Source organism: Aquarana catesbeiana, linkage group LG01, assembly GCF_042186555.1.
Source record: "Aquarana catesbeiana isolate 2022-GZ linkage group LG01, ASM4218655v1, whole genome shotgun sequence".
Classification (NCBI taxonomy): domain Eukaryota; kingdom Metazoa; phylum Chordata; class Amphibia; order Anura; family Ranidae; genus Aquarana; species Aquarana catesbeiana.
The window spans coordinates 796,517,664-796,532,882 of record NC_133324.1 but is presented as its reverse complement, the minus strand read 5'-3'; the positions used below and the strand labels follow the sequence as shown (position 1 = coordinate 796,532,882).

At 42.8% G+C, this 15,219-nt stretch overlaps 1 protein-coding gene across 1 annotated transcript in view; it reads left to right on the top strand.

The window, feature by feature from the left end:
* Window positions 1–15,219, top strand: part of LOC141113947 (EF-hand calcium-binding domain-containing protein 6-like) — a 198,439-nt gene that overhangs the window by 105,828 nt on the left and 77,392 nt on the right. The window contains exons 7-11 of the mRNA XM_073607324.1: window positions 3,801–3,917; window positions 7,744–7,844; window positions 8,399–8,541; window positions 11,046–11,242; window positions 13,514–13,621. Coding sequence (XP_073463425.1) covers window positions 3,801–3,917; window positions 7,744–7,844; window positions 8,399–8,541; window positions 11,046–11,242; window positions 13,514–13,621 — 666 coding nt within the window. The remainder of the gene's footprint in view (window positions 1–3,800; window positions 3,918–7,743; window positions 7,845–8,398; window positions 8,542–11,045; window positions 11,243–13,513; window positions 13,622–15,219) is intronic.

Below are 15,219 nucleotides of genomic sequence, written 5' to 3'. Positions count from 1 at the left end.
ATTCGGAGACCACAAGAACATGTATGCTCAGAAAGAATTATTATTATTATCCAGGATTTATATAGCACCAACAGTTTGCTTAGCGCTTTACAAAATAAAGGGAGACAGTACAGTTACAATACAATAAAGTACAAGAGGGTTGAGAAGGCCCTGCTCATAAGAGCTTACAATCTAACAGGGTAGGACAAGTGGTGCAAGAGGCTATAACTGGGGGGGGGGGGGGGGGGTGAGCTGATGGAAGTGATAAAAGTTCAGTTAGGCTGGCCATACATTATACAATTTTCTTGTTCAATTTCTTTTAGATTTACCTTCAAATATGTAGTGCAAGGGCCTGCCTGATTGCATACAAATTGAAAGTGTTTAGGTTTGATCTTATATTTATGGTTTTGGTAAATCTAACGGAGAATTGTACAAGAAGATTGTAAAATGTCAACCTTAGTTGGAGATGTGATGGGTTTCCCTGAGGAGATGAGTTTTCAGGGATCACCTAAAGGCAGCCAGAGTAGGAGATAGCCGGACAGATTGAGGTAGAGAGTTCCAGAGGATGGGAGAGGCTCTGGGGAAGTCCTGGAGACGAGCATGGGAGGAGGAGACAAGAGAGCTTGAGAACAGGAAGTCTTGAGAGGAGCAGAGAGGATGGTTTGGGTGACATTTTGAGACAAGATTGGTGATGTAGCTGGGGGCAGAGTTGTGAATGGCTTTGTACGTTGTTTGTATTTTGAATTTAATCTTGGCAATCGGAAGCCAGTGTAGAGATTGGCAAAGAGGGGTGGCAGACATTGAGAGGTTGATAAGGTAAATGAGTATGACAGCAGCATTCATGATAGACTGAAAAGGGGATAGCCTATGGCGAGGTAGACCTATGAGAAAGGAGTTGCAATAGTCAAGGCGAGAAACAATGGAGTGAATAAGTAGCTTGGTGGTTTCATTAGTTAAAAAGGGTGAATTTTAGAGATGTTACGGAGCTGAAGTCTACAAGCTTTTAACAGCAATTGGATTTGGGGCTAAAAGGACAGGTCAGAGTCTAGGACCCTGGCATGAGGGGAGGGACTGATAATTAGACATATGCATGACAAAAAAATGTGTTTTGTTTTGTTTAGATTCGTTAACCTCTTGCCGACCAGCTGCCGTCGTTATACGGTGGCAGGTCTGCACTGCTGCGCAAACCGCCATAGGTGTACATTGGCTGCTTTAAGAGGTAAAGGGGCAGGACGCCGGGGCCGATGCGCGTGGCTGGTGGCCACGATATCCACTGGCGACCCGAAATCGCTCCTGAGAGACACAGAACGGGGATCTGTCAATGTAAACAGACAGATCCCCGTTCTGTCAGAGTAGAGTGATCGTCTGTTCCTAGTAATTAGGAACAGCCATCTCTCGGTACTCCCTGTCAGTCCCATCCCCCCACAGTTAGAAACACCTCCCTAGGGAACACTTAACCCCTTGATCACCCCTTAGTGCTTACCCCTTCCCTGCCAGTGAGATTTATACGGTAATCAGTGGCTATTGATAGTGCTGTTCGCTGTATAAATGTCAATGGTCCCAAAAAGTGTCAAAAGTGTCTGATCTGTCAGCTGCAATATCGCAGTCCTGTTAAAAATCGCAGATCACCGCCATTAGTAGTAAAAAAAAATTATAATAATAAAAATGTCATAAATATATCCCCTATTTTGTAGAGGCAATAACTTTTGCGCAAACCAATCAATATACACTTATTGCGTTTTGTTTTACCAAAAATATGTAGAAGAATACATATTGGCCTAAAATGATGAAGAAATTAGTTTTTTACTTTTTGTTTTTTTGGATATTTATTATAGCAAAAAGTGAAAAAAAAATTTTTTTTTCAAAATTGTCGCTCTTTTTTTGTTTATAGCACAAAAAATAAAAACCACAGAGGTGATCAAATACCACCCAAAGAAAGCTCTATTTGTGGGAAAAAAAGAACATAAATTTAGTTTATGTACAATGTAAAGGTAAAGATGTCTGTGCAAAGTGTCCCAGTGAAACTGTAAGAAAAGATTTGTAAAGGTGGGCGATTGCCCTCTCACCAAGGACCAGGCCGATTTAATGCCTACCGGACAGCAGCCGCTAAAGCGACACACGTGCAGCGGATCCGCTGTTCTGATCCCCCAATGCGAAGCGTAGAAAACAGGTTGACAGGCAACCAAAGTGGTGCTGGATGGATGTCCAATGAACAGCAAGCAGTGCTAGGCCCCTCCCATCTGGGTTGGAATGTTTACACCGCAAAGTAGGACACTACCTCTCTCTCCAGTCTCGCGTCAGGCCCAGAAGGAAGAGAGCACAGGGCAGGGCTTTGGCTTCTTATATAGTTCCTCCAAGCAATCTCTCCGATGGCAGCAAAGATCACTGGGATGTGTATTCCAGGGACAGGGTCAGGTGAAGCAATTATCAGTCTGTAGAACTACACGTCCCACAATCCCTTTAGCGTGGCTCACTAATATGATGTAACTAGATAACACTGAGCACTAGAGGGACATGCAATGCATAGAAATACCGGAGGAACACCGTACTTTATAATTGTAGTCCACATTGATACATTTAGAGTGCAGTTTTGCTGTAAGGGAAGTTCTATTGGTATGCATAGACATGATCTTATGGCCTCATTCACACTGTGGGGTTGTTTGTGATTATTTGCAGGAGACCCAGCAGGGGTTCCTAATTGCAAAGGGAGGCTGACAGCTTCTGCAGCTATTTAACGCTGATGGCATGTAATTGCTTATGCAGACTTCTGCGTCCAGGGCCGATCATTGGTGGATAATCGCTGCATTATTACATGCAGTTGGCCATGAATAGCTGCAGGAGCTGTCTGCCTCCAATTGCTTTCTATGGGGCTTTCTGCAGCTAATCACAGGGAAACTTCACTAGTGCCCTGTACACATGGTTGGACATTGATCGGACATTCCGACAACAAAATCCTAGGATTTTTTCTGACGGATGTTGGCTCAAACTTGTCTTGCATACACACGGTCACACAAAGTTGTCGGAAAATCCGATCATTCTGAACGCGGTGACGTAAAACACGTACGTCGGGACTATAAACGGGGCAGTAGCCAATAGCTTTCATCTCTTTATTTATTCTGAGCATACGTGGTACTTTGTGCGTCGGATTTGTGCACACACGATCAGAATTTTCGACAACGGATTTTGTTGTCGGAAAATTTTAAACTTTGTGTGTCGGAAATTCCGATGGAAAATGTGTGATGGAGCCTACACACGGTCTGAATTTCCGACAACAAGGTCCTATCACACATTTTCCGTCGGAAAATCCGACCGTGTGTACAGGGCATAGGTCTCCCACAGCTAATTGCAAACAACCCAATTTGGATGTGTTAATGGTGTCTATAACCAGGTTGAACTGGAATTGCCTAGACTGGGCAAAGTTCATCTTACATATGGGCACTTTTAAGGTACCTTGGAGGGGAGGAGATGTACCACTTCTATAGATATTTAGTTTCTCTCCAATAATTAAATTGTAATAATCTTAGTCCCTGCAAGCTTCTGATGCTCATGCTTTTACCCTTTGTAACACAACTTCTGCTTTATGTTTGTTTTCCAACATATTGATGGGTAGGCCTCTCAATCAGTGCAGCATCTTTTAATTGCCAGGAATTTAGAACACAGTAGAAACACTTCACTGCTCAGGGTGTTAGTTCTCACATGCAGCTATAAATTGGTGCTGGATGTAACTGTTACAAATCACATAATCAAATGTTTTAGCTGTATTTTAAACAACTGCTTGACATAACAGCTGACAAAATACTGTGATTGCTTCCTAAAACCAGGCTTGCAGAACTTTCTGAGCTGATAGCAGATAGAAATTTACCTCCGGAATTCAGAGATTTATTGGCACAACTTGGTTTCCACCTGGACGATGCAGAGTTCAACAAACTTTTTAAAAGGTTTTATTCATTTTTTGTAGTTTATTGAATCTTTTAGTGTATCCACATGATCATCTTTATTCATATGCATCTTTCTGTTGATGTACAGAATCTCACAAAGGTGAGTACACCCCTCACAATTTTGTAAATATTTTATTATATCTTCATGTGACAACACTGAAGAAATTACACTTTGCTACAATGTAAAGTAGTGAGTGTACAGCTTGTATAACAGTGAAAATTTGCTGTCCCCTCAAAATAACTCAACACACAACCCTTAATGTCTAAACTAGTGGTTCTCAACATGGGGGTCGAATGATGATTTGCCAGGGGTCACCGAATCCTGGGCTGTTCCTGATCCCACAACGCTCGCCCAACCTTTTTGCAGCCGCCCAGCAGGGCTGTCCCTGAAACCTGTGGCCACCCAGCTGGGCTGTTCCTGGAGCCCGCGGACGCCCACTCAGCCTCTTCGCAGCCACCCATTCAGTTCATGGCATGGCTGGGGGCAGAGACTAGAGGTCAGCTGACTGGTGAGGAACGTGAAGTGGAAGGGGCTGGAGGAGACCCTATCTCCTGATTTCGGCATAGGTGTCACTCCTACGAGACCACAAAGTTGGAGACGCAGTGAAGCTGGAGACAGTGAGTAATACTACCTGTGATTATAGTTGCCATTAAAAGTCCTCACTACAGTTCTCAGATCAGCAGATGATCTTAATCAAGAGCACCTAAGTTGGCTGATCAGAACTCCCTGCCAGCACTGCCACTCATCCTAACTTCCCGCCAGCACTGCCACTCATCCCAACTCCCCGCCAGCACTGCCACTCATCCCAACTTCCCGCTAGCACTGCCATTCATCCCATTCCCTCCACCAAGTAGTAAGAGAAGTAATAAAAATAGAGAATACATGGAAGGAAGAGGAAAAGAGGGGGAAGAACAAAGAAAAAGGAAAGAAAGAATAAGAGAAAGAACAAGAAAGATGGTTAGATAGAGGGATGGAAAAAAAAAAACAAGAAATTGGGATAGGGAGAGATAAAAGGGAAAGAAAGGAGAACAAAGAGAAAGAGTGGTACATTGTAAAACGTACCATAAGGAGTTTTAATACTGTACGAGTGGAAGGGACTAAAAGAGCGCTAAATGTCCTTGGGTTAGGGGTGCAAATTACTTGTCTTGCCTTGGGTGCTGACAACCCACGCTACAAAAATAATTTTACTGTTAAGGGTCCCCACAACTTGGGACATTTTATCAAGGGGTCACGGCACTAGAAAGGTTGAGAACCACTGGTCTAAACCATTGGAAACAAAAGTGAGTACACCCCTAAGTGAATATGTCCAACTTGGGCCCAATTAGCCATTTTCCCTCCCCGGTGTCATGTGACTCGTTAATGTTAAAAGGTCTCAGGTGTGAATGGGGAGCAGGTGTGTTAAATTTGGTGTTATCGCTCTCACTCTCTCATACTGGTCACTGGAAGTTCAATATGGCACCTTATTGCAAAGAACTCTCTGGGGATCCGAAAAAAAGAATTGTTGCTCTACATAAAGATGGCCTAGGCTATAAGAAGATTGCCAAGACCGTGAAACTGAGCTGCAGCACGGTGGCCAAGACCATACAGTGGTTTAACAGGAGAGGTTCCACTCAGAACAGGCCTCGCCATGGACTACCAAAGAAGTTGAGTGCACATGCTCAGTGTCATATCCAGAGGTTGTCTTTGGGAAATAGATGAATGAGTGCTGCCAGCATTGCTGCAGAGGTTGACAGGGTGGGAGGTCAGCCTGTCAGTGCTCAGACCATGCGCTGCATACTGCATCAAATTGGTCTGCGTCGTCCCAGAAGGAAGCCTCTTCTAAAGATGATACACAAGAAAGCCCACAAACAGTTTGCTGAGGACAAGCAGACTAAGGACATGGATTACTGAAACCATTACCTGTGGGCTGTAGAGACCAAGATAAACTTATTTGGTTCAGATGGTGTCAATTGTGTGTGGCGGCAACCAGGTGAAAGAGTACAAAGACAAGTATGTCTTGCCTACAGTCAAGCATGGTGGTGGGAGTGTCATGGTCTGGTGCTGCATGAGTGCTGCCAGCACTGGGGAGCTACAGTTCATTGAGGGAACCATGAATGCCAACATGTACTGTGACATACTGAAGCAGAGTATGATCCCCTCCCTCCGGAGACTGGGCCGCAGGGCAGTATTGTAATATAACGACCCCAAACACACCTCCAAGACAACTTAGCTAAAAAGGTAAAGGTGATGGACTGGCCAAGCTTGTCTCCAAACCTAAACCCTATTGAGCATCTGTGGGGCATCCCCAAATGGAAGGTGGAGGAGCGCAAGGTCTCTAACATCCACCATCTCCATGATGTCATCATGGAGGAGTGGAAGAGGACTCCAGTGGCAACCTGTGAAGCTCTGGCGAACTCCTTGCCCAAGAGGATTAAGGCAGTGCTGGAAAATGATGGTGGCCACACAAAATATTGACACTTTGGGCCCAATTTGGACATTTTCACTTAGGGGTGTACTCACTTTTGTTTCCATCGGTTTAGACATTAATGGCTGTGTGTTGAGTTATTTTGAGGGGACAGCAAATTTACACTGTTATACAAGCTGTACACTCACTACTTTACATTGTGGCAAAGTGTCATTTCTTTAGTGTTGTCACATGAAAAGATAGAATAAAATATTTACAAAAATGTGAGGGGTGTACTCACTTTTGTGAGATACTGTATGTCAAACTTATTTTATTAATGTGTATGTCTTATGTAGCTTGTGACAGAATTCCTGAACTCAAAATGTAAAGATGTGCTATTTTAAAGGGAACATCTAAGCATTTTTATTGTGCTGAAAGCTCCATTTACACCTGAGTGTAGTGATTTACTGGTGGCCTTATAAAGCATTTTTGCAGCTTTTTACAAGCGTGTTACAGCTTCAGCTGTTTTTGTTTAGCCAATAGAAAGCACTAGGGGAGGAGAGGGAAAGGAAATTAGGGGTGGAGAGCTGATGTTTAAGGTGAAAACGAGCAACAAAACATTTGTAAAACGCTCAAGTCAAGCTTTTTCAAGCATTTCTCATGAAGTCTGTGGGTCCAAAAATGCTTGTAATCTGCCATAAAGAAGCTGTACTTTTTTGAGCGACAGGCGTTTTGCTTCAGGCAACAGAACGCTCATATGTGAACAGGGCCTTGAAATGCATGGGATTTGGCTTGTTGAGCGTTTTAGAGCTACAAGCAGAAAATCGCTCAGGTGTGATGGGGGCCTAAGTGGTAACATGAAATTGTACCTTTTGTTTTGAATGGGCCATTTGTCTTTCCATGTGACTGTGCTTTTAGCCTCCTAGTTATATAAATTTGCTGACGCCACTACTGTGCTGCTAACTTCTACCCTTGCTGGTTAGGAAGCTGTACCTGAGGATGTGCAGTGCAAGCATCTTCCTGTTTTTGCTTTATTCACTCTGTGATCATGGTTTCTTATCTTCTGCTACTGCTTCTTTTTTATCCCCCTCTATAATCAGCAGTTCAGAGGTCATCAAGAGGGTGGGTTTTCAAATTTATTTCCACATTTTGTCTCTCATAGTTGAGGTATACCTATGATGACAATTACAGGCCTCTCTCATCTTTTTAAGTGGGAGAACTTGCACAATTGGTGGCTGACTAAATACATTTTTGCCCCACTGTAGATCATAGCTATAATAGGGAACATAAAATATCAGATCTGTAACTGATAATGGATTTACAGTTGAACATAGAAGCCCTATCTGTGCACTGAAAATAATGAAATGCATGTATTTTAATCTGTGGTATTTGTACGTTATTGTGTTCTACTTACATATGTCACCCTACTTTTATTCTGTTAGGTACGATGTGGATGGAACTGGTGTGATTAAAGGGGACTTACTGATGAAAAGACTTGGGAATGAAATCCAAAATCAGTCTTCTAGGAATGTATCTACAAAAGGTAACAGAAGAACATAGGCTGGATGTGTTAAAAGGAAATATAATGTATTCATTTTTTTTCCATATTCAGTTTGTATTGATAAAAGTACATAGGGACGGTTGCATTTGCTCATTACATATGTAGGTTCTGTTCCAGCTTTTCAGTGGTACACAATGGTTGCGCTTACTGCTCCTTCTCAGGAGGGCCAGTCATTTTGGCTATCAAATGAACACTTATGGCACTGTCACACTAGTGATCCCGTCACTGGCGATAACTCACCAAAGACAGGATCTCTGTGCAGGGCAAATAGTCACCTAATTCCTTGTGTCACTCACTTACTGTCCAGATGAGCAAGCCATTGCTGGTGAGTAGCATTCTGAAGTTTCTCCATCAAAACAGAGCATAGGCTTATCCAGACAGCAAGGGAGTGTGGATCCAGGTAAGTATTTGCATTGCTATCCTGTCGCAGTTGAGTTGTCATCAGCAACAGAATTTCTATTGTTACATGGTCCTTAGTCAAAAGGTTAAACAAATAAATGTCCTTGTTAAGTGTATTTCTTATTCTGTCTCTTTAGAGTCAATGAGAGAAATGTCACATGCAGAGCTGGAAAGGAAGGCCTCGCTCAACATTGAGAGATGGTTGAAGGATAAATTCAGAGAGGGGTTCCGGAGCATGAAGGGAGAATTTGAGAAGTATGACCCTCATAGAATTGGCAAGGTGGGCAAAATAGGAAGTGAAAACAAAATTATGTAATGACTACATCTTTTTTAACACAAATGACTTTCATGTAGCTGATCCAATGAGGCAACCATTCTGGTTTTCATGAGCCCTGAAAACATTTCTTTTCCTGACGCTTCACCCATGGATGTGAACAGTAGGCATGACTCATCACATATGGTGAACTTGCCCAAAAGTCTGGAGATTCTGGATTAGAATATACACTATATTACCAAAAGTATTGGGACGCCTGCCTTTACACGTATATGAACTTTAATGTCATCCCAGTCTTAGTCTGTAGGGTCCAATATTGAGTTGGCCCACCCATTGCAGCTATAACAGCTTCAACTCTTCTGGGAAGGCTGTCCAAAAAGTTTAGGAGTGTGTCTATGGGAATGTTTAACCATTCTTCCAGAAGTGCATTTGTGAGGTCAAACACTGATGTTGGATGAGAAGGCTTGGCTGGCAGTCTCCGCTCTAATTCATCCCAAACGTGTTCTATTGGGTTGAGGTCAGGACTCTGTGAAGGTCAGTCAAATTCCTCCACCCCAAACTCACTCATCCATGATATTGCCAAAAATATTGGGCCACCCTTCCAAATCATTTAGTGGAGGGGGGATTATGGTGTGGGGTTGTTTTTCCGAGGTTGGGCTTAGTTCCAGTGAAAGGAAATCTAAAGGCGTCTAAAGGCGTCAGCATACCAAGGCATTTTAGACAATTTTATGCTCCCAACTCTGTGAAAACAGTTTAGAGATGGCCTCTTCCTGTTCCAACATGACTGCGCACCAGTGCACAAAGCAAGGTCCATAAAGACATGGATGAGGGAGTTTGGGCTGGAGGAACTTGACTGGCCTGCACAGAGTCCTGACCTCAACACGATAAAACACCTTTGGGATGAATTAGAGTGAAGACTGCGAGCCAGGCCTTATCGTCCAACATCAGTGCCTGACCTCACAAATGCACTTCTGGAAGAATGGTCAAACATTCCCATAGACACACTCCTAAACCTTGTGGACAGCCTTCCCAGAAGAGTTAAAGCTGTTATAGCTGTAAAGGGTGGACCAACTCAAAATTGAACTCTACGGCCTAAGACTGGGATGCCAATAAAGTTCATGTGCCTGTAAAGGCAGGTGTCGCAATACTTTTGGCAATATAGTGTATGATTGTTTATACTTTCTTACCCAAATAAACCTGATATACAGGATTAGCAGGGAGCTGCCTGGACCATCCAGGAGGCTGATTTCCTTCATTTTTATAGCAGTGAGAATTACCATAGCCAGATAATGGAAGACATTGCCCACATTTTGAACTGGTGAAAGCTAAACTCTGTTGGATAATGATCATTAAAAAAATAAATTTTTTGAACATGTGAAGTGAATATAAATATCGTTTGCTCAACCATTTTCGTGTGCAATACCTGAAAATCTAATTGTTACTATGATGTTAATTACCAAAGTGCTAATATTTTTTTTGGAAATTAAAGAGGTGCAGCACCCCGAATAGATTTAATTCAGCCCCCTTGAAGATTTGTAAACCTTATTTATTAACCTTGAGCACCACTCAAAGCGCCAGTTGTTGCCCTGCAGAGATCCACTATATGCAGGGTGCCGGCGTCTGTGGTGCTCATCCATGCCCAGTGTATACTATGAGGTAGAGGGTTGCCACACTCTGATCAACCCATCTATAAATTTATGTTTAATCTCTTTTATTAAGTATTTGCAGACAATACAGGTTTGCAATACAAATATAAAGTTGTATCTGCAGAAATGTATCAAGAATGGTACATCCAATTCGTATATGGTTGGGCAACCAACCATATAGAACAGACTCTAAAACATAAAAATGGGATTTCATTTGTAAACAGTGGTACACAAAACCAATATCAACCCGTCTATAAATTTAAATGAGGAGCGACCTAAGCCTACGCCCCTCCCAGGTCATGCGGCTGATGCAATTCGTCCTGTTAGCGGGGTGAAATGCGTCATTGGAGTGGCCTGGGAGGAGATGATACACGGCTGATTGGAGTGCAGTGGAGTGGAGTACTTCATAGTATACCCCTTGAAGATTTATTATATTTAGTTTGGCCCATATTTTTTTTGAGTTGACAAGGCACATGGCTGACATGGAACAAATGTAATTACTATATAAATATATGAGCACAATAATTATAAGAAGTCCCTTGTTATCATTTCACAATAGAGCATTTCAACCAATATAGCAATAATGCAGAATCAGAAAATGATTTTTTTGTTAGAAGATCTTGTTCAATGAGATATGGTCTGTTGAATGTCTCCCCAAATGTTCCATAATGGAAATCGTATAGTCAAAAATAATCCAATCACTGCATGATGACTGTGGGGTGAAAAGAGAATTAAGAGGAAACTCTAAAAAAAATTAAATGACATCACTGTGTGTATATAGTGTGAAGTTTCTAAGTGTAATTGGTAAATCAGTCACGCAAAAGGTCTGCAGGAATTCAATGTGAGGCATTTGTCTTTGTAAAGGTTGAGAAGGAGGATTTCCTCATGGTGTTGGAGAAGTTCGACTTAAAACTTAAAGAGGAGCACTTTAACCTTTTCCTGGCAAGATGTGGCCTAGAGAACTCTCTGTCAGGCATCAGTTACATGGACTTTCTTAGGAATTTTCAAGACCGCAGTGAAAAAGGGATTACGCACAAGATACTCTCCAACCCGAAACACAGGTCAGGGATGAAAAATCAACTATAACAGAAACTTTGAGAGCGTTTTCAAGATTGTATCAGTCTATATAAGTTGATGGCAATGTATATATTTAAAGAGTTTTTATTTTTCTTTACATGTAATACATTTTAACAAAACTATAAGGCTCGATTCACACTAATGCACTTCTTGATGCATTTTGCAGGAATGCAGGGACATTTTTTAACATTGGTTCCTATGGAACATGTTCACATCAATTCATTTTTGTGCCTCTGAGTTTTTGGAAAAGGTCGCTAAAAAAATTGTGAAAAAAACATTTGGCATCCCCCCCAGGTCCATACCAGGCCCTTGGGTCTAATATCGATTCGGAGGGGACACCCATGCCAACATTTTTTTTTAAAATGGCGTGGGTCCCCCCCCAAAATTTATACCAGACCCTTATCCGAGCATGCCGCCCAGCAGGTCAGGAAAGGGAGGGGATGAACCAGCGCCCCCCCCCCTCCTAAACCATACCAGGCCACATGCCCTCAACATGGGGGAGTGGGTGCTTTGGGGTGGGGGGGCTCTGCACCCCCCCACCCCAAAGCACCTTGACCCCATGTTGATGACGACAAGGGCCTCTTCCCAACAACCCTTGCCTGGTGGTTGTAGTGTAGTGTGAAAAAATACAGTAGACAGTTTTTGACAAGTCTTTTTTTTATTAAAAATATCTTCTTTCCCCGGTCTTCCTCCATCTTCGCCCGCATCTTTCTCCTCCGGGCTCCCCCTTCTCCCACTGCTTCTTCTTCTGCTCTTCTTCTTTCTCCTGTCTTCTCTGTCCAGTGTTCTTCATCCTCTGCCGCCGCCGACCCTCCTTTGATACTGCGCCCCGCTGATCTGTTCGCATCAATGTCAAGCATGCCTTAGATAACGATAGGGCCATCGGAAGATAGGCCCCGCCCCTTGTAACGTTCGCGGTGCGTCTCCTCTCTGCTCCTCTCTGCGCTAGACGTCCAATAGGATTGCCTGAAGTTTTGACCAATCGGGAAACAGGTTTTATACTTTAACCAGTTGCCGACTGTCTAACGTACATGTACCGCGGCAAAGTGGCCCTATTGTGCGAAATCACGTACCTGTACATCATTTAGTGCAATAGCCTCTAGGGGGCGAATACACGCCACCGGAGACCTGATCGCGCCCTGATTGGACAGCGTGGGAGCCAATCAGTGGGTCCTGTGGACCTGATGACTGCCGGCCAACCGCGATAGTTCCTCAGAGATGTAAACAAGGCAGATCGCCGTTCTGACAAGGGAGAAGATGGAGATCTTGTGTTTCTGCTAAGCAGAAACACCGATCTTTGTTTTCCCCCAGTCAGAGCAACCCCCCACACAGTTAGTAAGCACTCCCAGGGAACAAAGTTAACCCTTTGATTGTCCCTGATGTTAATCCCTTGCCTGCCAGTGTCATTAGTACAGTGGCAGTGCATTTTTTTTTAAGCACTGATCACTGTATTAGTGTCACTGGTCCCAAAAAAGTGTCACTTAGTGTCAGATTTGTCTGCCGCAATGTTGCAGTCTCGCTAAAAATCGCTGATCGCTGCCATTACTAGTACAAAACATTTTAAAAATTAAAATTCCATAAATCCATCCCATAGTATGTAGATGCAATACCTTTTTTACCAAAAATATGTAGCAGAATACATATTGACCTAAATTGATGAAGAAATTAGATTTTTTACATTTTTTTTAATTGGATATGTTTTATAGCAGAAAGTAACATTTTTTTTTTTTCATAAATGTTGGTCTTTTGTTGTTTATAGCGCAAACAATAAAAACCGCAGAGGTGATTAAATACCACAAAAAGAAAGCTCAATTTGTGGAAAAAAAAGAACATAAATTTTATTTGGATACAGTGTAGTATGACCGCACAATTGTCATTTAAAGTAATGCAGTGCCGCATCGCAAAAAATTGCCCGGTCATTAAAGGGGTAAATCTTCCAGTGGTTAAGAGGCGGGGGGGGTAAGAGGGTGATAGAACTGCAGCTCAATTGCCTATTTTAACCATCCCCCAACTGCCAGTATAAACAAGGTTTAAAAAACATTTTAACAATGAAGCTCGCTGGTGATTCAGACGGTTCTACACAGTATTGGTGGGTAGTTTTTGAAATGATGAAAATAGTATACATGTCAGTTATAAAACGTGTACAACTGGATAAAAGCAGTTGGTTAGTAGTGAATTTCAAAAAATGTAACAAATGTTATTTTCTTTTGTGATTGAAGTTCTACCATTTTCAGAGTGTTGTCCATTGTCTCCAGGTTTCATCGGGAAGGTGCCATTAGCCCTGGGTCTACTCTAACAACAGTGGAGGCCAGGCTGGCTAACCTCTTTCAGTCAGATTTCCTGGCACTACTTGCAACATTTGAGTAAGTTCAATTTTTTACGGCAAATTAATTATATTTAACATATTTATGTACAGTATTTTACTTTATTTATTTCAGGTACTTATATAGCGCTGTCAATTCATGCAGTACTTTACATATATATTGTACATTCACATCAGTCCCTGCCCTCAAGGAGCTTACAATCTAAGGTCACTAACTCACATTCATATACTAGGGCCAATTTAGACAGGAACCAATTAACCAATAAGCGTGTCTTTGGGGTGGGAGGAAACCAGAGTATCCGGAGGAGACCCACGCAGACACAAGGAGAATATGCAAACTATTTTATTTTGTTTAGAAATGTATCTAAAGCTGAAACTTTCTTTGTTTTGAATAGACTGATGAGAGGTTAGAACCCTTGTCATGTTTTTTTTTTTTTTAGCTGTCCATGTCCTTACTGGGGGTCCTTGCTCTCTTTTTGTCCTGGTGTCCATTGGCACTTGGACAAACAGTGAGTAAAAATACAAAAATGTTGAGTTACCAGAATAGTGGAAAAATCTTTGGACTTATGTTTCAGTGACAATTGCCTCAGAGGGGATTTCACTAATTTTTCACTTCCATGTGTGTCTACAGAACAGGAAGTAGAGGGAAATCTCCCCAATGGGACACATATGGCAGAAAAACAAATGCCAGAGGGTTTTACATTCCCTTTTCTATCCAGTGGCATATCCTTCCTGGGTACAATGTGCGGCGGGCGGTCCCCGAGTTGGGTGTGGTCCACAGTGCACTGCACAACATGAAGGAATTCTGATCCCAAATAACTCCCGTGCAGTGTGCCCCACCGTCAGGTGAGTGTTACAGGATTCCTGTGTGAGTGACTCACTGTATTGCTAATAGGGAGTGGATACTCCCTAGTAGCAACCTGCTGACATCATGGTGGTGGTTGCCAATGTCACGCTGGGGATGGGGCCACCACTGTCATGCTAACCACCAGCTGAGTGTGCCACAGAAGCACTCCACAGTCTCCACATTTGGTCTGAAGCAGAGATTTAAAGGCTCACCAGCTCTGAGCTGCTTATCTGCAGTAATTATTGCTCCTCCCCAGCCTGTAGTGCACATGCACTACCTACCCACCATCCAGATTTTGGTGGGGAAAAGGGTGAGAGACTGACTGAAGTAAAGGTTAAAGCGTTTGTTAACCCCCAAAAAATAAAAAAAATAAATGGATCCTGCTCCTTTAAAGCATGTTATACAGCACAGTGCTTGTGCCGTGCAATTTGGCCCCCTGTAACACCTAAAATACCTGGCTGATCCTGCCAGTTTCTACCCTCCACTCTGTAAACTGATCACGGTATATCACGGCTGCTGAGCCCTGACACCGTGGTCAGTTTACGTGCCTCCGTCATCCGCAGCCCTGCTGTCTCTCCTCTGTCCTCTCCCCCCTCCCTCCCTCCCTGCCTGTCAGCTCCTGTGTTAGGCCTGCCACCCCTCCTGCTGCTGAAATAACAATATTTACTTTAAATAATCCATTCAGTCTTCTAATGATATGTCCCCCTGTGTGTGTGTTGCATAAAAAAAGCCGTATAAACCTTATTTGTGAGCGCTAATCGGCGGTCACGTGACTTGCCAGCTCTCTCCTC